We start from the raw sequence: 24,091 nt of genomic DNA, 5'->3' as shown, positions 1-24,091 counted from the left end.
GGTAACTCCTGAAAATTCCTCCCATTGCAGCCAATTGCAGCCCACTCTCTCTTACATGGCAATTTTAGTCAGGGGGTAATTCCTCAAAAGTCCTCCCATTGCAGCCCGTTGCAGCCCACTCTTACATGGCAATTTCAGTCAGGGGGGTAATTCCTCAAAATTCCTCCCATTGCAGCCCATTGCAGCCCACTCTACATGTCAATTTTAGTCAGGGGGTAATTCTTGAATAGTCATCCCATTGCAGCCCATTGCAGCCTACTCTTACATGTCAATTTCAGTCAGGGGGGTAATTCCTCAAAAATCCTCCCATTGCTGCCCATCGCAGCCCACTCTTACATGTCAACTTTAATCAGGGGGTAATTCCTGAAAAGTCCTCCCATTGCAGCCAATTGCAGCCCACTCTCTCTTACATGGCAATTTTAGTCCGGGGGTAATTCCTGAAAAGTCCTCCCACTGCAGTCCATTGCAGCCCACTCTCTCTTACATGGCAATTTTAGTCAGGGGGTAATTCCTGAAAAGTCCTCCCATTGCAGACCATTGCAGCCCACTCTTTTATGACAATTTCAGTCAGGGGGGTAATTCCTCAAAAGTCCTCCCATTGCAGACCATTGCAGCCCACTTTTAAATGGCAATTTTAGTCAGGGGGTAATTCCTGAAAAGTCCTCCCATTGCAGCCCATTGCAGCCCACTCTCTCTTACATGGCAATTTTAGTCAGAGGGTAATTCCTGAAAAGTCATCCCATTGCAGCCCATTGCAGCCCACTCTCTCTTACATGGCAAATTTATTCAGGGGATAATTCCTGAAAAGTCCTCTCATTGCAGCCCACTCTCTCTTACATGGCAATTTTAGTCAGGGGGTAATTCCTGAAAAGTCCTCCCATTGCAGCCCCTTGCAGCCCACTCTTACATGGCAATTTCTGTCAGGGGGGTAATTCCTCAAAAGTCCTCCCATTGCAGCCCATTGCAGCCCACTCTTACATGTCACTTTTAGTCACGGGGTAACTCCTGAAAAATCCTCCCATTGCAGCCAATTGCAGCCCACTCTCTCCTACATGGCAATTTTAGTCAGGGGGTAATTCCTCAAAAGTCCTCCCATTGCAGCCCGTTGCAGCCCACTCTTACATGGCAATTTCAGTCAGGGGGTTAATTCCTCAAAATTCCTCCCATTGCAGCCCATTGCAGCCCACTCTACATGTCAATTTTAGTCAGGGGGTAATCCCTGAAAAGTCCTCCCATTGCAGCCCTTTGCAGCCCACTCTCTCTTACATGGCAATTTTAGTCAGGGGGTAATTCCTGAAAAGTCTTCCCATTTCAGCCCATTGCAGCCTACTCCCTCTTACATTGCAATTTTAGTCAGGGGGTAATTCCTGAAAAGTCCTCCCATTGCAGCCCATTGCAGCCCAGTCTCTTTTACATAGCAACTTCAGTCAGGGGGTAATTCCCGAAAAGTCCTCCCTTTGCAGACCATTGCAGCCCACTCTTACATGACAATTTCAGTCAGGGGGGTAATTCCTGAAAAGTCCTCCCATTGCAGCCCATTGCAGCCCACTCTCTCCTACATGGCAATTTTAGTCAGGGGGTAATTCCTCAAAAGTCCTCCCATTGCAGCCCGTTGCAGCCCACTCTTACATGGCAATTTCAGTCAGGGGGTTAATTCCTCAAAATTCCTCCCATTGCAGCCCATTGCAGCCCACTCTACATGTCAATTTTAGTCAGGGGGTAATCCCTGAAAAGTCCTCCCATTGCAGCCCTTTGCAGCCCACTCTCTCTTACATGGCAATTTTAGTCAGGGGGTAATTCCTGAAAAGTCTTCCCATTTCAGCCCATTGCAGCCTACTCCCTCTTACATTGCAATTTTAGTCAGGGGGTAATTCCTGAAAAGTCCTCCCATTGCAGCCCATTGCAGCCCAGTCTCTTTTACATAGCAACTTCAGTCAGGGGGTAATTCCCGAAAAGTCCTCCCTTTGCAGACCATTGCAGCCCACTCTTACATGACAATTTCAGTCAGGGGGGTAATTCCTGAAAAGTCCTCCCATTGCAGCCCATTGCAGCCCACTCTCTCTTACATGGCAATTTTAGTCAGGGGGTAATTCCTGAAAAGTCCTCCCATAGCAGCCCATTGCAGCCCACTCTCTCTTACATGGCAATTTTATTCAGGGGGTTGTTCCTGAAAAGTCCTCCCATTGCAGCCCATTGCAGCCCCCTCTCTTACATAGCAATTTCAGTCAGGGGGTAATTCCCGAAAAGTCCTCCCATTGCAGCCCATTGCAGCCCACTCTCTCTTACATGGCAATTTTAGTCAGGGGGTAATTCCTGAAAAGTCCTCCCATTGCAGCCCATTGCAGCCCACTCTCTCTTACATGGCAATTTTAGTCAGAGGGTAATTCCTGAAAAGTCATCCCATTGCAGCCCATTGCAGCCCACTCTCTCTTACATGGCAAATTTATTCAGGGGGTAATTCCTGAAAAGTCCTCTCATTGCAGCCCACTCTCTCTTACATGGCAATTTTAGTCAGGGGGTAATTCCTGAAAAGTCCTCCCATTGCAGCCCCTTGCAGCCCACTCTTACATGGCAATTTCTGTCAGGGGGTAATTCCTCAAAAGTCCTCCCATTGCAGCCCATTGCAGCCCACTCTTACATGTCAGTTTTAGTCACGGGGTAACTCCTGAAAAATCCTCCCATTGCAGCCAATTGCAGCCCACTCTCTCCTACATGGCAATTTTAGTCAGGGGGTAATTCCTCAAAAGTCCTCCCATTGCAGCCCGTTGCAGCCCACTCTTACATGGCAATTTCAGTCAGGGGGGTAATTCCTCAAAATTCCTCCCATTGCAGCCCATTGCAGCCCACTCTACATGTCAATTTTAGTCAGGGGGTAATCCCTGAAAAGTCCTCCCATTGCAGCCCTTTGCAGCCCACTCTCTCTTACATGGCAATTTTAGTCAGGGGGTCATTCCTGAAAAGTCTTCCCATTTCAGCCCATTGCAGCCTACTCCCTCTTACATTGCAATTTTAGTCAGGGGGTAATTCCTGAAAAGTCCTCCCATTGCAGCCCATTGCAGCCCAGTCTCTTTTACATAGCAATTTCAGTCAGGGGGTAATTCCCGAAAAGTCCTCCCTTTGCAGACCATTGCAGCCCACTCTTACATGACAATTTCAGTCAGGGGGGTAATTCCTGAAAAGTCCTCCCATTGCAGCCCATTGCAGCCCACTCTCTCTTACATGGCAATTTTAGTCAGGGGGTAATTCCTGAAAAGTCCTCCCATAGCAGCCCATTGCAGCCCACTCTCTCTTACATGGCAATTTTAGTCAGAGGGTAATTCCTGAAAAGTCCTCCCATTGCAGCCCATTGCAGCCCACTTTCTCTTACATGGCAATTTTAGTCAGGGGGTAATCCCTGAAAAGTCCTCTCATTGCAGCCCACTCTCTCTTACATGGCAATTTTAGTCAGGGGTAATTCCTGAAAAGTCCTCCCATTGCAGCCCATTGCAGCCCACTCTTACATGGCAATTTCTGTCAGGGGGATAATTCCTCAAAAGTCATCCCATTGCAGCCCATTGCAGCCCACTCTTACATGTCAGTTTTAGTCACGGGGTAACTCCTGAAAATTCCTCCCATTGCAGCCAATTGCAGCCCACTCTCTCTTACATGGCAATTTTAGTCAGGGGGTAATTCCTCAAAAGTCCTCCCATTGCAGCCCGTTGCAGCCCACTCTTACATGGCAATTTCAGTCAGGGGGTAATTCCTCAAAATTCCTCCCATTGCAGCCCATTGCAGCCCACTCTACATGTCAATTTTAGTCAGGGGGTAATCCCTGAAAAGTCCTCCCATTGCAGCCCTTTGCAGCCCACTCTCTCTTACATGGCAATTTTAGTCAGGGGGTAATTCCTGAAAAGTCTTCCCATTGCAGCCCATTGCAGCCTACTCCCTCTTACATGGCAATTTTAGTCAGGGGGTAATTCCTGAAAAGTCCTCCCATTGCAGCCCATTGCAGCCCAGTCTCTCTTACATAGCAGTTTTAGTCAGGGGGTAATTCCCGAAAAGTCCTCCCATTGCAGACCATTGCAGCCCACTCTTACATGGCAATTTCAGTCAGGGCGGTACTTCCTCAAAAGTCCTCCCATTGCAGCCTATTGCAGCCCACTTTTACATGGCAATTTTAGTCAGGGGGTAATTCCTGAAAAGTCCTCCCATTGCAGCCCATTGCAGCACACTCTCTCTTACATGACAATTTTAGTCAGGGGGTAATTCCTGAAAAGTCCTCCCATTGCAGCCCATTGCAGCCCACTCTTACATGTCAATTTTAGTCAGGGGGTAATTCCCGAAAAAAACTCCCATTGCAGCCCATTGCAGCCCACTCTCTCTTACATGGCAATTTTAGTCAGGGGGTAATTCCTGAAAGGTCCTCCCATTGCAGCCCATTGCAGCCTACTCTCTCTTACATGGCAATTTTATTCAGGGGGTTGTTCCTGAAAAGTCCTCCCATTGCAGCCCGTTGCAGCCCACTCTCTTACATGGCAATTTAAGTCAGGGGATAATTCCTGAAAAGTCCTCCCATTGCAGCCCATTGCTGCCCACTCTTACATGGCAATTTCAGTCAGGGAGTAATTCCTGAAAATTCCTCCCATTGCAGCCCATTGCAGCCCACTCTCTCTTACATGGCAATTCTAGTCAGGGGGTAATTCCTGAAAAGTCCTCCCATTGCAGCCCATTGCAGCCCACTCTCTCTTACATGGCAATTTTATTCAGGGGGTTGTTCCTGAAAAGTCCTCCCATTGCAGCCCATTGCAGCCCCCTCTCTTACATAGCAATTTCAGTCAGGGGGTAATTCCCGAAAAGTCCTCCCGTTGCAGACCATTGCAGCCCACTCTTACATGACAATTTCAGTCAGGGGGGTAATTCCTGAAAAGTCCTCCCATTGCAGCCCACTCTCTCTTACATGGCAATTTTAGTCAGGGGGTAATTCCTGAAAAGTCCTCCCATAGCAGCCCATTGCAGCCCACTCTCTCTTACATGGCAATTTTAGTCAGAGGGTAATTCCTGAAAAGTCCTCCCATTGCAGCCCATTGCAGCCCACTTTCTCTTACATGGCAATTTTAGTCAGGGGGTAATCCCTGAAAAGTCCTCTCATTGCAGCCCACTCTCTCTTACATGGCAATTTTAGTCAGGGGGTAATTCCTGAAAAGTCCTCCCATTGCAGCCCACTCTTACATGGCAATTTCTGTCAGGGGGGTAATTCCTCAAAAGTCATCCCATTGCAGCCCACTCTTACATGTCAGTTTTAGTCACGGGGTAACTCCTGAAAATTCCTCCCATTGCAGCCAATTGCAGCCCACTCTCTCTTACATGGCAATTTTAGTCAGGGGGTAATTCCTCAAAAGTCCTCCCATTGCAGCCCGTTGCAGCCCACTCTTACATGGCAATTTCAGTCAGGGGGGTAATTCCTCAAAATTCCTCCCATTGCAGCCCATTGCAGCCCACTCTACATGTCAATTTTAGTCAGGGGGTAATCCCTGAAAAGTCCTCCCATTGCAGCCCTTTGCAGCCCACTCTCTCTTACATGGCAATTTTAGTCAGGGGGTAATTCCTGAAAAGTTTTCCCATTGCAGCCCATTGCAGCCTACTCCCTCTTACATGGCAATTTTAGTCAGGGGGTAATTCCCGAAAAGTCCTCCCATTGCAGACCATTGCAGCCCACTCTTACATGGCAATTTCAGTCAGGGCGGTACTTCCTCAAAAGTCCTCCCATTGCAGCCTATTGCAGCCCACTTTTACATGGCAATTTTAGTCAGGGGGTAATTCCTGAAAAGTCCTCCCATTGCAGCCCATTGCAGCACACTCTCTCTTACATGACAATTTTAGTCAGGGGGTAATTCCTGAAAAGTCCTCCCATTGCAGCCCATTGCAGCCCACTCTTACATGTCAATTTTAGTCAGGGGGTAATTCCCGAAAAAAACTCCCATTGCAGCCCATTGCAGCCCACTCTCTCTTACATGGCAATTTTAGTCAGGGGGTAATTCCTGAAAGGTCCTCCCATTGCAGCCCATTGCAGCCTACTCTCTCTTACATGGCAATTTTATTCAGGGGGTTGTTCCTGAAAAGTCCTCCCATTGCAGCCCGTTGCAGCCCACTCTCTTACATGGCAATTTAAGTCAGGGGATAATTCCTGAAAAGTCCTCCCATTGCAGCCCATTGCTGCCCACTCTTACATGGCAATTTCAGTCAGGGAGTAATTCCTGAAAATTCCTCCCATTGCAGCCCATTGCAGCCCACTCTCTCTTACATGGCAATTCTAGTCAGGGGGTAATTCCTGAAAAGTCCTCCCATTGCAGCCCATTGCAGCCCACTCTCTCTTACATGGCAATTTTATTCAGGGGGTTGTTCCTGAAAAGTCCTCCCATTGCAGCCCATTGCAGTCCCCTCTCTTACATAGCAATTTCAGTCAGGGGGTAATTCCCGAAAAGTCCTCCCGTTGCAGACCATTGCAGCCCACTCTTACATGACAATTTCAGTCAGGGGGGTAATTCCTGAAAAGTCCTCCCATTGCAGCCCACTCTCTCTTACATGGCAATTTTAGTCAGGGGGTAATTCCTGAAAAGTCCTCCCATAGCAGCCCATTGCAGCCCACTCTCTCTTACATGGCAATTTTAGTCAGAGGGTAATTCCTGAAAAGTCCTCCCATTGCAGCCCATTGCAGCCCACTTTCTCTTACATGGCAATTTTAGTCAGGGGGTAATCCCTGAAAAGTCCTCTCATTGCAGCCCACTCTCTCTTACATGGCAATTTTAGTCAGGGGGTAATTCCTGAAAAGTCCTCCCATTGCAGCCCACTCTTACATGGCAATTTCTGTCAGGGGGGTAATTCCTCAAAAGTCATCCCATTGCAGCCCACTCTTACATGTCAGTTTTAGTCACGGGGTAACTCCTGAAAATTCCTCCCATTGCAGCCAATTGCAGCCCACTCTCTCTTACATGGCAATTTTAGTCAGGGGGTAATTCCTCAAAAGTCCTCCCATTGCAGCCCGTTGCAGCCCACTCTTACATGGCAATTTCAGTCAGGGGGGTAATTCCTCAAAATTCCTCCCATTGCAGCCCATTGCAGCCCACTCTACATGTCAATTTTAGTCAGGGGGTAATCCCTGAAAAGTCCTCCCATTGCAGCCCTTTGCAGCCCACTCTCTCTTACATGGCAATTTTAGTCAGGGGGTAATTCCTGAAAAGTTTTCCCATTGCAGCCCATTGCAGCCTACTCCCTCTTACATGGCAATTTTAGTCAGGGGGTAATTCCTGAAAAGTCCTCCCATTGCAGCCCAGTCTCTCTTACATAGCAGTTTTAGTCAGGGGGTAATTCCCGAAAAGTCCTCCCATTGCAGACCATTGCAGCCCACTCTTACATGGCAATTTCAGTCAGGGCGGTACTTCCTCAAAAGTCCTCCCATTGCAGCCTATTGCAGCCCACTCTTACATGGCAATTTTAGTCAGGGGGTAATTCCTGAAAAGTCCTCCCATTGCAGCCCATTGCAGCACACTCTCTCCTACATGGCAATTTTAGTCAGGGGGTAATTCCTGAAAAGTCCTCCCATTGCAGCCCATTGCAGCCCGCTCTTACATGTCAATTTTAGTCAGGGGGTAATTCCCGAAAAAAACTCCCATTGCAGCCCATTGCAGCCCACTCTCTCTTACATGGCAATTTTAGTCAGGGGGTAATTCCTGAAAAGTCCTCCCATTGCAGCCCATTGCAGCCCACTCTCTCTTACATGGCAATTTTATTCAGGGGGTTGTTCCTGAAAAGTCCTCCCATTGCAGCCCATTGCAGCCCACTCTCTTACATGGCAATTTAAGTCAGGGGATAATTCCTGAAAAGTCCTCCCATTGCAGCCCATTGCTGCCCAATCTTACATGGCAATTTCAGTCAGGGGGTAATTCCTGAAAAGTCCTCCCATTGCAGCCCATTGCAGCCCACTCTCTCTTACATGGCAATTTTAGTCAGGGGGTAATTCCTGAAAAGTCTTTTCATTGCAGCCCATTACAGCCCACTCTCTCTGACATGGCAATTTTAGTCAGGAGGTAATTCCTGAAAAGTCCTCCCATTGCAGCCCATTGCATCCCAGTCTCTCTTACATGGCAATTTTAGTCAGGGGGTAACTCCTGAAAAGTTCTCCCATTGCAGACCATTGCAGCCCACTCTTACATAACAATTTCAGTCAGGGGGGTAATTCCTCTAAAGTACTCCCGTTGCAGCCCATTGCAGCCCACTCTTACATGTCAATTTTAGTCAGGGGGTAATTCCTGAAAAGTCCTCCCATTGCAGCCCATTGCAGCCCAGTCTCTCTTACATAGCAATTTTAGTCAGGGGGTAATTCCCGAAAAGTCCTCCCATTGCAGACCATTGCAGCCCACTCTTACATGACAATTTCAGTCAGGGGGTAATTCCTGAAAAGTCCTCCCATTGCAGCCCATTGCAGCCCACTCTCTCTTACATGGCAATTTTAGTCAGGGGGTAATTCCTGAAAAGTCCTCCCATAGCAGCCCATTGCAGCCCACTCTCTCTTACATGGCAATTTTAGTCAGGGGGTAATTCCTGAAAAGTCCTCCCATTGCAGCCCATTGCAGCCCACTCTCTCTTACATGGCAATTTTAGTCAGGGGGTAATTCCTGAAAAGTCCTCTCATTGCAGCCCACTCTCTCTTACATGGCAATTTTAGTCAGGGGGTAATTCCTGAAAAGTCCTCCCATTGCAGCCCATTGCAGCCCACTCTTACACGGCAATTTCTGTCAGGGGGGTAATTCCTCAAAAGTCCTCCCATTGCAGCCCATTGCAGCCCACTCTTACATGTCAGTTTTAGTCACGGGGTAACTCCTGAAAATTCCTCCCATTGCAGCCAATTGCAGCCTACTCTCTCTTACATGGCAATTTTAGTCAGAGGGTAATTCCTCAAAAGTCCTCCCATTGCAGCCCGTTGCAGCCCACTCTTACATGGCAATTTCAGTCAGGGGGGTAATTCCTCAAAATTCCTCCCATTGCAGCCCATTGCAGCCCACTCTACATGTCAATTTTAGTCAGGGGGTATTCCCTGAAAAGTCCTCCCATTGCAGCCCTTTGCAGCCCACTCTCTCTTACATGGCAATTTTAGTCAGGGGGTAATTCCTGAAAAGTCTTCCCATTGCAGCCCATTGCAGCCTACTCCCTCTTACATGGCAATTTTAGTCAGGGGGTAATTCCTGAAAAGTCCTCCCATTGCAGCCCACTCTTACATGTCAATTTCAGTCAGGGCGGTACTTCCTCAAAAGTCCTCCCATTGCAGCCTATTGCAGCCCACTCTTACATGGCAATTTTAGTCAGGGGGTAATTCCTGAAAAGTCCTCCCATTGCAGCCCATTGCAGCCCACTCTCTCTTACATGGCAATTTTAGTCAGGGGGTAATTCCTGAAAAGTCCTCCCATTGCAGCCCATTGCAGCCCACTCTTACATGTCAATTTTTGTCAGGGGGTAATTCCCGAAAAAAACTCCCATTGCAGCCCATTGCAGCACACTCTCTCTTACATGGCAATTTTAGTCAGGGGGTAATTCCTGAAAAGTCCTCCCATTGCAGCCCATTGCAGCCCACTCTCTCTTAAATGGCAATTTTAGTCAGGGGTTGTTCCTGAAAAGTCCTCCCATTGCAGCCCATTGCAGCCCACTCTCTTACATGGCAATTTTAGTCAGGGGATAATTCCTGAAAAGTCCTCCCATTGCAGCCCATTGCTGCCCACTCTTACATGGCAATTTCAGTCAGGGGGTAATTCCTGAAAAGTCCTCCCATTGCAGCCCATTCTAGCCCACTCTTACATGTCAATTTTAGTCAGTGGTAGTTCCTGAAATGTCCTCCCATTGCAGTCCATTGCAGCCCACTCTCTCTCTTACATGGCAATTTTAATCAGGGGGTAATTCCTGAAAAGTCCTCCCATTGCAGCCCATTCTAGCCCACTCTTACATGTCAATTTTAGTCAGGGGTAGTTCCTGAAATGTCCTCTCATTGCAGCCCCTTGCAGCCCACTCTCTCTTACATGGCAATTTTAGTCAGGGGGTAATTCCTGAAAAGTCTTTTCATTGCAGCCCATTGCAGCCCACTCTCTCTGACATGGCAATTTTAGTCAGGAGGTAATTCCTGAAAAGTCCTCCCATTGCAGCTCATTGCAGCCCACTCTCTCTTACATGGCAATTTTAGTCAGGGGGTAATTCCTGAAAGGTCCTCCCATTGCAGTCCATTGCAGCCCACTCTCTCTTACATGGCAATTTTAGTCAGGGGGTAATTCCTGAAAAGTCCTCCCATTGCAGCCCATTCTAGCCAACTCTTACATGTCAATTTTAGTCAGGGGTAGTTCCTGAAATGTCCTCCCATTGCAGCCCCTTGCAGCCCACTCTCTCTTACATGGCAATTTTAGACAGGGGGTAATTCCTGAAAAGTCCTCCCATTGCGGCCCATTGCAGCCCACTCTCTCTTTCATGGCAATTTTAGACAGGGGGTAATTCCTGAAAAGTCCTCCCATTGCAGCCCATTGCAGCCCACTCTCTCTTACATGGCAATTTCAGTCAGGGGATAATTCCTGAAAAGTCCTCCCATTTTAGCCCATTGCAGCCCACTCTCTCTTACAAGGCAATTTTAGTCAGGGGTAGTTCCTGAAATGTCCTCTCATTGCAGCCCCTTGCAGCCCACTCTCTCTTACATGGCAATTTTAGTCAGGGGGTAATTCCTGAAAAGTCTTTTCATTGCAGCCCATTGCAGCCCACTCTCTCTGACATGGCAATTTTAGTCAGGAGGTAATTCCTGAAAAGTCCTCCCATTGCAGCTCATTGCAGCCCACTCTCTCTTACATGGCAATTTTAGTCAGGGGGTAATTCCTGAAAGGTCCTCCCATTGCAGTCCATTGCAGCCCACTCTCTCTTACATGGCAATTTTAGTCAGGGGGTAATTCCTGAAAAGTCCTCCCATTGCAGCCCATTCTAGCCAACTCTTACATGTCAATTTTAGTCAGGGGTAGTTCCTGAAATGTCCTCCCATTGCAGCCCCTTGCAGCCCACTCTCTCTTACATGGCAATTTTAGACAGGGGGTAATTCCTGAAAAGTCCTCCCATTGCGGCCCATTGCAGCCCACTCTCTCTTTCATGGCAATTTTAGACAGGGGGTAATTCCTGAAAAGTCCTCCCATTGCAGCCCATTGCAGCCCACTCTCTCTTACATGGCAATTTCAGTCAGGGGATAATTCCTGAAAAGTCCTCCCATTTTAGCCCATTGCAGCCCACTCTCTCTTACAAGGCAATTTTAGTCAGGGGGTTGTTCCTGAAAAGTCCTCCCATTGCAGCCCATTGCAGCCCACTCTCTCTTACATGGCAATTTTAGTCAGGGGATAATTCCTGAAAAGTCCTCCCATTGCAGCCCATTGCTGCCCACTCTTACATAGCAATTTCAGTCAGGGGGTAATTCCTGAAAAGTCCTCCCATTGCAGCCCATTGCAGCCCACTCTCTCTTACATGGCAATTTTAGTCAGGGGGTAATTCCTGAAAAGTCTTTTCATTGCAGCCCATTGCAGCCCCTTCTCTCTGACATGGCAATTTTAGTCAGGAGGTAATTCCTGAAAAGTCCTCCCATTGCAGCCCATTGCAGCCCAGTCTCTCTTACATGGCAATTTTAGTCAGAGGGTAGTTCCTGAAAAGTTCTCCCATTGCAGACCATTGCAACCCACTCTTACATGACAATTTCAGTCAGGGGGCTAATTCCTCTAAAGTACTCCCATTGCAGCCCATTGCAGCCCACTCTTACATGTCAATTTGAGTCAGGGGGTAGTTCCTGAAAAGTCCTCCCATTGCAGCTCATTGCCGCCCACTGTCTCTTACATGGCAATTTTAGTCAGGGGTAGCTCCTGAAATGTCCTCCCATTGCAGCCCCTTGCAGCCCACTCTCTCTTACATGGCAATTTTAGTCAGGGAGTAATTCCTGAAAAGTCCTCCCATTGCGGCCCATTGCAGCCCACTCTCTCTTTCATGGCAATTTTAGTCAGGGGGTAATTCCTGAAAAGTCCTCCCATTGCAGCCCATTGCTGCCCACTCTTACATGACAATTTCAGTCAGGGGGGTAATTCCTCAAAAGTCCTCCCATTGCAGCCCATTGCAGCCCACTCTTACATGTCAATTTTACTCAGGGGTAGTTCCTGAAATGTCCTCCCATTGCAGCCCCTTGCAGCCCACTCTCTCTTACATGGCAATTTTAGTCAGGGAGTAATTCCTGAAAAGTCCTCCCATTGCGGCCCATTGCAGCCCACTCTCTCTTTCATGGCAATTTTAGTCAGGGGGTAATTCCTGAAAAGTCCCCCCATTGCAGCCCATTGCAGCCCAATCTCTCTTACATGGCAATTTTAGTCAGGGGGTAATTCCTGAAAAGTCCTGCCATTGCAGCCCATTGCTGCCCACTCTTACATGACAATTTCAGTCAGGGGGGTAATTCCTCAAAAGTCCTCCCATTGCAGCCCATTGCAGCCCACTCTTACATGTCAATTTTACTGAGGGGTTAATTCCTGAAAAGTCCTCCCATTGCAGCCCATTGCAGCCCACTCTCTCTTACATGGCAATTTTAGTCAGGGGGTAATTCCTGAAAAGTCTTCCCATTGCAGCCCATTGCAGCCCACTCTCTCTTACATGGCAATTTTAGTCAGGGTGTAATTCCTGAAAAGTCCTCCCATTGCAGCCCATTGCAGCCCAGTCTCTCTTACATGTCAATTTTAGTCATCGGGTAATTCCTGAAAAGTACTCCCATTGCAGCCCATTGCAGCCCACTCTCTCTTACATGGCAATTTTAGTCAGGGGTAATTCCTGAAAAGTCCTCCCATTGCAGCCCATTGAAGCCCACTCTCTCTTACATGGCAATTTTAGTCAGGGGGTAATTCCTGAAAAGTCCTCCCATTGCAGCCCATTGCAGCCCACTCTCTCTTAAATGGCAATTTTAGTCAGGGGGTAGTTTCTGAAAAGTCCTCCCATTGCAGCCCATTACAGCCCATTCTCTCTTACATGGCAATTTTAGTCAGGGGTTAATTCCTGAAAAGTGCTCCCATTGCAGCCCACTCTCTCTTACATGGCAATTTTAGTCAGGGGATAATTCGTGAAAAGTCCTCCCATTGCAGCCCATTGCAGCCCACTCTTACATGTCAATTTTAGTCAGGGGGTAATTCCTGAAAAGTCCTCCCATTGCAGCCCTTTGCAGCCCACTCTCTCTTACATGGCAATTTTAGTCAGGGGGTAATTCCTGAAAAGTCCTCCCATTGCAGCCCATTGCAGCCCACTCTCTCTTACATGGCAATTTTAGTCAGGGGGTAATTCCTGAAGAGTCCTCCCATTACAGCCCATTGCAGCCCACTCTTACATGTCAATTTTAGTCAGGGGGTATTTCCTGAAAAGTCCTCCCATTGCAGCCCATTGCAGCCCACTCTCTCTTACATGGAAATTTTAGTCAGGGGGTAATTCCTGAAAAGTCCTCCCATTGCAGCCCATTGCAGCCCACTCTCTCTTATATGGCAATTTTAGTCAGGGGGTAATTCCTGAAAAGTCCTCCCATTGCAGCCCATTGCAGCCCACTCTCTCTTACATGGCAATTTTAGTCAGGGGGTAATTCCTGAAAAGTCCTCCCATTGCAGCCCATTGCAGCGCACTCTCTCTTACATGGCAATTTTAGTCAGGGGTTAATTCCTGAAAAGTCCTCCCATTGCAGCCCATTCTCTCTTATATGGCAATTTTAATCAGGGGGTAATTCCTGAAAAGTCCTCCCATTGCAGCCCATTGCAGCTCACTCTCTCTTACATGGCAATTTTAGTCAGGGGGTATTTCCTGAAAAGTCCTCCCATTGCAGCCCACTCTCTCTTACATGGCAATTTTAGTCATGGGGTAATTCCTGGAAAGTCCTCCCATTGCAGACCATTGCAGCCCACTCTTACATGACAATTTCAGTCAGGGGGTAATTCCTCTAAAGTACTCCCATTGCAGCCCATTGCAGCCCACTCTTTTGTGTCAATTTTAGTCAGGGGGTAATTCCTGAAAAGTCCTCCGATTGCAGCCCATTGCAGCCCACTCTCTCTTACATGGCAATTTTAGTCAGGGGGTAATTCCTGAAAAGTCCTCCCATTGCAGCCCATTGCAGCCCACTCTCTCTTACATGGCAATTTTAGTCAGGGGGTAATTCCTGAAAAGTCCTCCCATTGCAGCCCATTGCAGCCCACTCTCTCTCTTACATGGCAATTTTAGTCAGGGGGTAATTCCTGAAAAGTCTTCCCATTGCAGACCATTGCAGCCCACTCTTACATGACAATTTCAGTCAGGGGGGTAATTCCTGAAAAGTCCTCCCATTGCAGCCCATTGCAGCCCAATCTTACATGTCAATTTTAGTCAGGGGATAATTCTTGAAAAGTCCTCCCATTGCAGCCCATTGCAGCCCACTCTCTCTTACATGGCAATTTTAGTCAGGGGGTAATTCCTGAAAAGTCCTCCCATTGCAGCCCACTCTCTCTTACATGGTAATTTTAGTCAGGGGGTAATTCCTGAAAAGTCCTCCCATTGCAGCCCATTGCAGCCCACTCTCTCTTACATGGCAATTTTAGTCAGGGGGGTAATTCCTGAAAAGTCCTCCCATTGCAGCCCATTGCTGCCCACTCTTACATGGATATTTCAGTCAGGGGGGTAATTCCTCAAAAGTCCTCCCTTGCAGCCCATTGCAGCCCACTCTTACAAGTCAATTATAGTCAGGGGGTAATTCTTGAAAAGTCCTCCCATTGCAGCCCATTGCAGCCCACTCTCTCTTACATGGCAATTTTAGTCAGGGGGTAATTCCTGAAAAGTTCTCCCATTGCAGCCCATTGCAGCCCACTCTCTCTCTCTCTCTCTTACATGGCAATTTTAGTCAGGGGGTAATTCCTGAAAATTCCTCCCATTGCAGACCATTGCAGCCCACTCTTACATGACAATTTCAGTCAGGGGGGTAATTCCTCAAAAGTCCTCCCATTGCAGCCCATTGCAGCCCACTCTTTCATGTCAATTTTAGTCAGGGGGTAATTCCTGAAAAGTCCTCCCATTGCAGCCCATTGCAGCCCACTCTCTCTTACATGGCAATTTTAGTCAGGGGGTAATTCCTGAAAAGTCCTCCCATTGCAGCCCATTGCAGCCCACTCTCTCTTACATGGCAATTTTAGTCAGGGGGTAATTCCTGAAAAGTCCTCCCATTGCAGCCCATTGCAGCCCACTCTCTCTTACATAGCAATTTTAGTCAGGGGGTAATTCCTGAAAAGTCCTCCCATTGCAGCCCATTGCTGCCCACTCTTACATGGTAATTTCAGTCAGGGGGGTAATTCCTCAAAAGTCCTCCCATTGCAGCCCATTGCAGCCCACTTTTACATGTCAATTTTAGTCAGGGGGTAATTCCTGAAAAGTCCTCCCATTGCAGCCCATTGCAGCCCACTCTCTCTTACATGGCAATTTTAGTCAGGGGGTAATTCCTGAAAAGTCCTCCCATTTAAGCCCATTGCAAATCACTCTCTCTTACATGGCAGTTTTAGTCAGGGGGTAGTTCCTGAAAAGTCCTCCCATTGCAGCCCATTGCAGCCCACTCTTACATGGCAATTTCAGTCAGGGGGGTAATTCCTAAAAAGTCCTCCCATTGCAGCCCACTCTCTCATGTCAATTTTAGTCAGGGGGTAATTCCTGAAAAGTCCTCCCATTGCAGACCATTGCCGCCCACTCTTACATGACAATTTCAGTCAGGGGGGTAATTCCTGAAAAGTCCTCCCATTGCAGCCCATTGCAGCCCACTCTCTCTTACATGGCAATTTTAGTCAGGGAGTATTTCCTGAAAAGTCCTCCCATTGCAGCCCATTGCAGCCCATTCTCTCTTACATTGCAATTTTAGTCAGGGGGTAATTCCTGAAAAGTCCTCACATTGCAGCCCATTGCAGCCCACTCTCTCTTACATGGCAATTTTAGTCAGGGGGTAATTCCTGAAAAGTCCTCCCATTGGAGCCCATTGCAGCCCACTCTCTCTTACATGGCAATTTTAGTCAGGGGGTAATTCCTGAAAAGTCCTCCCATTGCAGCCCATTGCAGCCCTCTCTCTCTCTTACATGGCAATTTTAGTCAGGGGGTAATTCCTGAAAACTCCTCCTATTGCAGCCCATTGCTGCCCACTCTTACATGTCAATTTTAGTCAGGGGGTAATTCCTGAAAAGTCCTCCCATTGCAGCCCATTGCAGCCCACTCTCTCTTATAGGGCAATTTTAGTCAGGGGGTAATTCCTGAAAAGTCCTCCCATTGCAGCCCATTGCAGCCCTCTCTCTTACATGGCAATTTTAGTCAGGGGGTAATTCCTGAAAAGTCCTCCCATTGCAGCCCATTGCAGCACTCTCTCTCACATGGCATTTTTAGTCAGGGCGTGATTCCTGAAAAGTCCTCCCATTGCAGCCCATTGCAGCCCACTCTTACATGTCTATTTTAGCCGGGGGGTAATTCCTGAAAAGTCCTTCAATTGCAGCCCTTTGCAGCCCACTCTCTCTTACATGGCAATTTTAGTCAGGGGGTAATTCCTGAAAAGTCCTCCATTGCAGCCCATTGCAGCCCACTCTTACATGTCAATTTTGGTCAGGGGGTAGTTCCTGAAAAGTACTCCCATTGCAGCCCATTGCAGCCCACTCTCTCTTACATGGGAGTTTTAGTCAGGGGGTAATTCCTGAAAAGCCCTCCCATTGCAGCCCATTGCAGCCCACTCTCTCTTACATGGCAATTTTAGTCTGGGGATAATTCCTGAAAAGTCCTCCCATTGCAACCCACTCTCTCTTACATCGCAATTTTAGTCAAGGGATAATTCCTGAAAAGTCCTCCCATTGCAACCCACTCTCTCTTACATGGCAATTTTAGTCTGGGGATAATTCCTGAAAAGTCCTCCCATTGCAGCCCACCCTCTCTTACATGGCAATTTTAGTCAGGGGGTAATTCCTGAAAAGTCCTCCCATTGCAGCCCATTGCAGCCCACTCTCTCTTACATGACAATTTTAGTCAGGGGGTAATTCCTGAAAGGTCCTCCCATTGCAGCCCATTGCAGCCCACTCTCTTTTACATGTCAATTTTATTCTTTGGGTAATTCCTGAAAAGTCCTCCCATTGCAGCCCATTGCAGCCCACTCTCTCCTACATGTCAATTTTAGTCAGGGGGTAATTCCTGAAAAGTCCTCCCATTGCAGCCCATTGCAGCCCACTCTCTCTTACATGGCAATTTTAGTCAGGGGGTAACTCCTGAAAAGTCCTCCCATTTAAGCCCATTGCGAATCACTCTCTCTTACATGGCAGTTTTAGTCAGGGGGTAGTTCCTGAAAAGTCCTCCCATTGCAGCCCATTGCAGCCCACTCTTACATGGCAATTTCAGTCAGGGGGTAATTCCTAAAAAGTCCTCCCATTGCAGCCCACTCTTTCATGTCAATTTTAGTCAGGGGGTAATTCCTGAAAAGTCCTCCCATTGCAGACCATTGCCGCCCACTCTTACATGACAATTTCAGTCAGGGGGGTAATTCCTGAAAAGTCCTCCCATTGCAGCCCATTGCAGCCCACTCTCTCTTACATGGCAATTTTAGTCAGGGAGTATTTCCTGAAAAGTCCTCCCATTGCAGCCCATTGCAGCCCATTCTCTCTTACATTGCAATTTTAGTCAGGGGGTAATTCCTGAAAAGTCCTCACATTGCAGCCCATTGCAGCCCACTCTCTCTTACATGGCAATTTTAGTCAGGGGGTAATTCCTGAAAAGTCCTCCCATTGGAGCCCATTGCAGCCCACTCTCTCTTACATGGCAATTTTAGTCAGGGGGTAATTCCTGAAAAGTCCTCCCATTGCAGCCCATTGCAGCCCTCTCTCTCTTACATGGCAATTTTAGTCAGGGGGTAATTCCTGAAAACTCCTCCTATTGCAGCCCATTGCTGCCCACTCTTACATGGCAATTTCAGTCAGGGGGGTAATTCCTCAAAAGTCCTCCCATTGCAGCCCATTGCAGCCCACTCTTACATGTCAATTTTAGTCAGGGGGTAATTCCTGAAAAGTCCTCCCATTGCAGCCCATTGCAGCCCACTCTCTCTTATAGGGCAATTTTAGTCAGGGGGTAATTCCTGAAAAGTCCTCCCATTGCAGCCCATTGCAGCCCTCTCTCTTACATGGCAATTTTAGTCAGGGGGTAATTCCTGAAAAGTCCTCCCATTGCAGCCCATTGCAGCACTCTCTCTCACATGGCATTTTTAGTCAGGGCGTGATTCCTGAAAAGTCCTCCCATTGCAGCCCATTGCAGCCCACTCTTACATGTCTATTTTAGCCAGGGGGTAATTCCTGAAAAGTCCTTCAATTGCAGCCCTTTGCAGCCCACTCTCTCTTACATGGCAATTTTAGTCAGGGGGTAATTCCTGAAAAGTCCTCCATTGCAGCCCATTGCAGCCCACTCTTACATGTCAATTTTGGTCAGGGGGTAGTTCCTGAAAAGTACTCCCATTGCAGCCCATTGCAGCCCACTCTCTCTTACATGGGAGTTTTAGTCAGGGGGTAATTCCTGAAAAGTCCTCCCATTGCAGCCCATTGCAGCCCACTCTCTCTTACATGGCAATTTTAGTCTGGGGATAATTCCTGAAAAGTCCTCCCATTGCAACCCACTCTCTCTTACATCGCAATTTTAGTCAAGGGATAATTCCTGAAAAGTCCTCCCATTGCAACCCACTCTCTCTTACATGGCAATTTTAGTCTGGGGATAATTCCTGAAAAGTCCTCCCATTGCAGCCCACTCTCTCTTACATGGCAATTTTAGTCAGGGGGTAATTCCTGAAAAGTCCTCCCATTGCAGCCCATTGCAGCCCACTCTCTCTTACATGACAATTTTAGTCAGGGGGTAATTCCTGAAAGGTCCTCCCATTGCAGCCCATTGCAGCCCACTCTCTTTTACATGTCAATTTTATTCTTTGGGTAATTCCTGAAAAGTCCTGCCATTGCAGCCCATTGCAGCCCACTCTCTCCTACATGTCAATTTTAGTCAGGGGGTAATTCCTGAAAAGTCCTCCTATTGCAGCCCATTCTTACATGCCATTTTTAGTCAGGGGGTAATTCCTGAAAAGTCCTCCCATTGCAGCCCATTGCAGCCCACTCTCTCTTACATGTCAATTTAAGTCAGGGGATAATTCCAGAAAAGTCCTCCCATTGCAGCCCATTGCAGCCCACTCTCTTTTACATGTCAATTTTATTCTTTGGGTAATTCCTGAAAAGTCCTCCCATTGCAGCCCATTGCAGCCCACTCTCTCCTACATGTCAATTTTAGTCAGGGGGTAATTCCTGAAAAGTCCTCCCATTGCAGCCCATTCTTACATGCCATTTTTAGTCAGGGGGTAATTCCTGAAAAGTCCTCCCATTGCAGCCCATTGCAGCCCACTCTCTCTTACATGTCAATTTAAGTCAGGGGGTAATTCCAGAAAAGTCCTCCCCTTGCAGCCCATTGCAGCCCACTCTCTCTTACATGTCAATTTTAGTCAGGGGGTAATTCCTGAAAAGTCCTCCCATTGCAGCCCATCTTACATGCCATTTTTAGTCAGGAGGTAATTCCTGAAAAGTCCTCCCATTGCAGCCTATTGCAGCCCACTCTCTCTTACATGACAATTTTAGTCAGGGGGTAATTCCTGAAAAGTCCTCCCATTGCAGCCCACTCTCTTTTACATGTCAATTTTATTCTTGGGGTAATTCCTGAAAAGTCCTCCCATTGCAGCCCACTCTCTCCTACATGTCAATTTTAGTCAGGGGGTAATTCCTGAAAAGTCCTCCCATTGCAGCCCATTCTTACATGCCATTTTTAGTCAGGGGGTAATTCCTGAAAAGTCCTCCCATTGCAGCCCATTGCAGCCCACTCTCTCTTACATGTCAATTTTAGTCAGGGGGTAATTCCTGAAAAGTCCTCCCCTTGCAGCCCATTGCAACCCACTCTCTCTTACATGTCAATTTTAGTCAGGGTGTAATTCCTGAAAAGTCCTCCCATTGCAGCCCACTCTCTCTTACATGTCAATTTTAGTCAGGGGGTAATTCCTGAAAAGTCCTCCCCTTGCAGCCCATTGCAACCCACTCTCTCTTACATGTCAATTTTAGTCAGGGGGTAATTCCTGAAAAGTCCTCCCATTGCAGCCCTTTGCAGCCCACTCTCTCTTACATGGCAAGTTTAGTCAGGGGTTAATTCCTGAAAAGTCCTCCCATTGCAGCCCATTGCAGCCCACTCTCTCCTACATGGCAATTTTAGTCAGGGGGTAATTCCTGAAAAGTCCTCCCATTGCAGCCCATTGCAGCCCACTCTCTCTTATATGGCAATTTTAGTCAGGGGGTAATTCCTGAAAAGTCCTCCCATTGCAGCCCATTGCAGCCCACTCTCTCTTACATGACAATTTAAGTCAGGGGGTAATTCCTCAAAAGTCCTCCCATTGCTGCCCATTCTTACATGGCATTTTTATTCAGGGGGGGGGGGGGGGTAATTCCTCGAAAGTTCTCCCATCTCTTACATCATTTTACCCCCTCAAAAAAATACCCCCACACTCTTACATCAATTTACCCCTCATAAACAAATTTCCCCCCACTCTTAACAACAAAATAGGAGGATTTTAGGGAGGACATTCGACCCGGGGTTTCACGTCGAGTGGCCTTCAATAGTGCTTTAAAACACTAGAGCAGGTCGTGAAAAGTTTAACAAGCCATCTTTTTTCAGGCCCGAACCCAAAGTTCGCTTATTCGTCACTGTCTGTGAAAAGTTCGTCAATAACATTCACAATTACAGTTACATATTTCGGAAACATGGACAAATTCAATATCCAGTTGTTTCTAAATGACGCCGAAGTGGGTGAAGCTGAAATTGAGCTTTCTGGGTTAGACATCAGTGACAGTAAACAAATCGTATTCGATGGTCTGCAACCAACTAGGACTTATGCCGTCAAGCCTGTTTCGTTCTGTGCTAATAGAGACAAGAAAACGTCCGCCTCAGTTTTGATAACAGCCACACGTAAGATATTATATAAGTCATGCCAAATTTTCAAGTTTGAATGATAAAATTCACTCTATTCTGTTCCGGGATTAAGGGAAATAAACCCCCAATTTACTATAATAAATTCGGTTTTCAAATTAAAGGACATGTTATTGTTGTTATACTATTAAAGAGCTGCGCATTTAGAGCGTCTGGCCATGCCTCTCGGGTCATGGGGGAGTGGAAAACTTATATGACCTGTGGGCGTGGGAGGGGATTACAAAAGGGCTGGGGGGAGTAGATAGATACAAAGTAGAAAGTTGAAATATAACACGAAGCTTGAAAGAAAACATTGCTATTTATCTGCTGTATTTGTGAAATATTGCGTAAATATTGGGAAAATATATTGGGCAAAATTGTTTTCATTTTGCAACAGTCGAGACCAAACCTTAAGATAATTGTTCACTTAGGAGTGTATTTTTAGTGCCAGCTCCGACCCCTCCCCCGCAACCAACTTTTCACGATATGGGAACGTCAACGATTAAAGGAACGACCTCTCAAACTTCCAAAACAACATTAAAACCCTCGGCAACTGCCCACGTTCCATCTACTCCTCTAACTCCAATATCGACCACAATTTATGCAACAACGATTTTTCAACAGTTAACTAACCTAACTTCATTTTTTTATAATAACGTGTCTGAAAAACAAACGACAGTTGATGTTACAGTTTTACCTGTGACGTCACCGGCAAGTTTTCAACATCAAAGCACTCGACTAAAAGAGTCTACAAATTCTCATCCGATAACAGAACCCGCGACGACATCGAATATTTCGAGTTCGACCGTCGGAAAAACTTGGTCACAGACATCTCCAGTTACTGCTTCCAAAGTTACGCAATCTACGAACGAGGCATTATCGATGATTACATCATCTATCGGACCAACTCCCGAAATTACGCAATCTACGAGTGCGTCAGCACTTTTGCTTACATCATCCGTTGCATCACACGCAAAAGTTGCGCAATCTGTTCTATCAACAACATCTAGAATATCACCGACTATGTCCAAATCCACAAATATACAAACGAGCGTTACTGGGACCAGTAAAATATACACATCAACTCCTGATGATATGAAATCGACTTTCATAAGAACTAGCGGGTCGTCACTTTTATCGACACCCCATGTTATGCAATCAGCAACTATGTTAAGTTCTCCAATTGGTTCACAAATCAAAACCACGCCGGAGGCTGGTACGTCAGCATTTACATCAACTATTCCGATTATGTCATCGACTGCATCGCAACCGGATGTTACGCAATCAATGTTCATGGCAACGAGTTCGATTACGTCATCAAAGGACCCGACACCGCCGAGTGTCGCCCAGTCAACTGTCGGGATAAAGATACCGGTGACGTCACCGCAAACAACAACAACACCAAACGTGGAAAATTCAACCGTTAAAACAACTGCTCTTACGTCATCTGCCGTTACGTCACAAAATACACCACAGGTTCCTCAGACTTCTGCAGTACGACAGCCAATCCCAACGAATGATAATTCCGCGAATGTTACAGAATTGTTGCCCACTATTACGTCATCTGTTGCAAATCAACGGGACACTTCGCAGTCGGCAATTCTTACAACTGCTCAAATTGCGTCATCGGTTGCGACGTCACCGGAAATTACGCAATCTGAGGAAACAACTCTTTCCCCGAATACTTCGTTGTTGGAACCGACTTCAAATGTTGCGCAATCGGTGAAATCTACATTTCCAAGTTTGCCTTCAATTATGTCACCATCGGATGTTACGCAGAGCAGAAGTACTTCAGTGCTGCCTATTACGTCACCTATTAAACCAACCGGAGAAGTTGCGCAATCAGTTCAGACGACTAAACCTTTGATTGCGTCATCGCACTCACAAACGCCGGAAATGACGCAATCAACGGCGATTGAAACTGCATCGATTATGTCATCTACGTTAGCACGAACGGAAATTACGCAATTAGTTGATGCAACATCTGAAATTACGTCATCGGTTGCGCCAGAGGCAGAGCTTACACTAGAATCGCTTCATTTGGAAACTTCCACGACTAAATTTATGCAATCCGTTCAAAATTCAGCAAGTAATATTAGCACATTTTTTCACGATTTTGACGAAAATAGTAAAAATTCGTCGATTCCGATCTGGTTGATAATTATTGCAACGGTATCGTCTACGCTCTCAATTATAACTATCGGTTTAGTAATATATAAAGTAAAGCGCTGTTTGAACAAAAGAAAACGAAACCTAAAACTAAAAGACGAAAGCGATAGCAAAACAAACGCATCAGATATTGCCCAAACTTCGCCGAGGACATTAAGTGCCACAGAACACGATGAAAGTGTCGATTGTTCGATATTGATAAATGATGACCAAAGCTCACCTCACAATGGTTTTAAAGTTTCTGAAATCAATAAAAAAGAAGCCAGCAAAACTGCGTGGACAGATCGGACAAAATCGAGTACCGCTACTAGAAATGACTCGCGAGTTAGCAGCGGGAGGCAACTATCTGCAAAAACACCTCTTAACCAATCAAAAACTGCCAAAATAGCTCCGAAAACACCACCAAAAGCTCAAATTGAGACACATACAACTAGAAATAACCAACTAGTTTCAGCATCAAGAAATAGTACGGCGTCTAAAACTGCGCCACCACCAACAGAAAACAACACGAACATTACAAATTCACCAACAGAAACAACCAATGTCAACAACGACTCAAAAACAAACAAATTATTTACAAACAAAAACTATTCACGCTGGGCTACAGTAGTGAAACAAGTTCAGGCTCAGAATTCGGAAGATTCAAATCGAAAAAAGTTTGAGAAAACTTTTATAGATACGAAATGGCACGAGGTGAAAGTATCTCTACCCGGGGAAACTGAAATTGACTATGGGAAAGTTAGAAGCCGATTTCTAGATTTTATCGGTAAAAGAAAATAAATGCAATACACGCGCGAGGCTACAATCTGTCCAATGATGTTAGTTTTTAAAATTAGTTTTCACATTTGAAAATTTTTGTTGCAAATTT

General features: G+C 46.6%; 1 protein-coding gene across 1 annotated transcript in view; it reads left to right on the top strand.

Annotated features, from left to right (window-relative positions):
• LOC142349981 (uncharacterized) overlaps window positions 1-24,091 on the top strand; it is a 54,170-nt gene extending 30,079 nt beyond the window's left edge. Inside the window, exons 4-5 of the mRNA XM_075401857.1 lie at window positions 20,764-21,054; window positions 21,500-24,091. Of these exons, the coding sequence (XP_075257972.1) occupies window positions 20,764-21,054; window positions 21,500-24,003 (2,795 nt within the window). The 3' untranslated portion in view covers window positions 24,004-24,091. The remainder of the gene's footprint in view (window positions 1-20,763; window positions 21,055-21,499) is intronic.

This window comes from Convolutriloba macropyga, chromosome 11 (genome assembly GCF_964194025.1).
Source record: "Convolutriloba macropyga chromosome 11, txConMacr16.3, whole genome shotgun sequence".
Lineage (NCBI taxonomy): Eukaryota > Metazoa > Xenacoelomorpha > Acoela > Convolutidae > Convolutriloba > Convolutriloba macropyga.
Note: the sequence above shows the minus strand (reverse complement) of the source record. Positions and strands in the feature narration are given on the sequence as shown.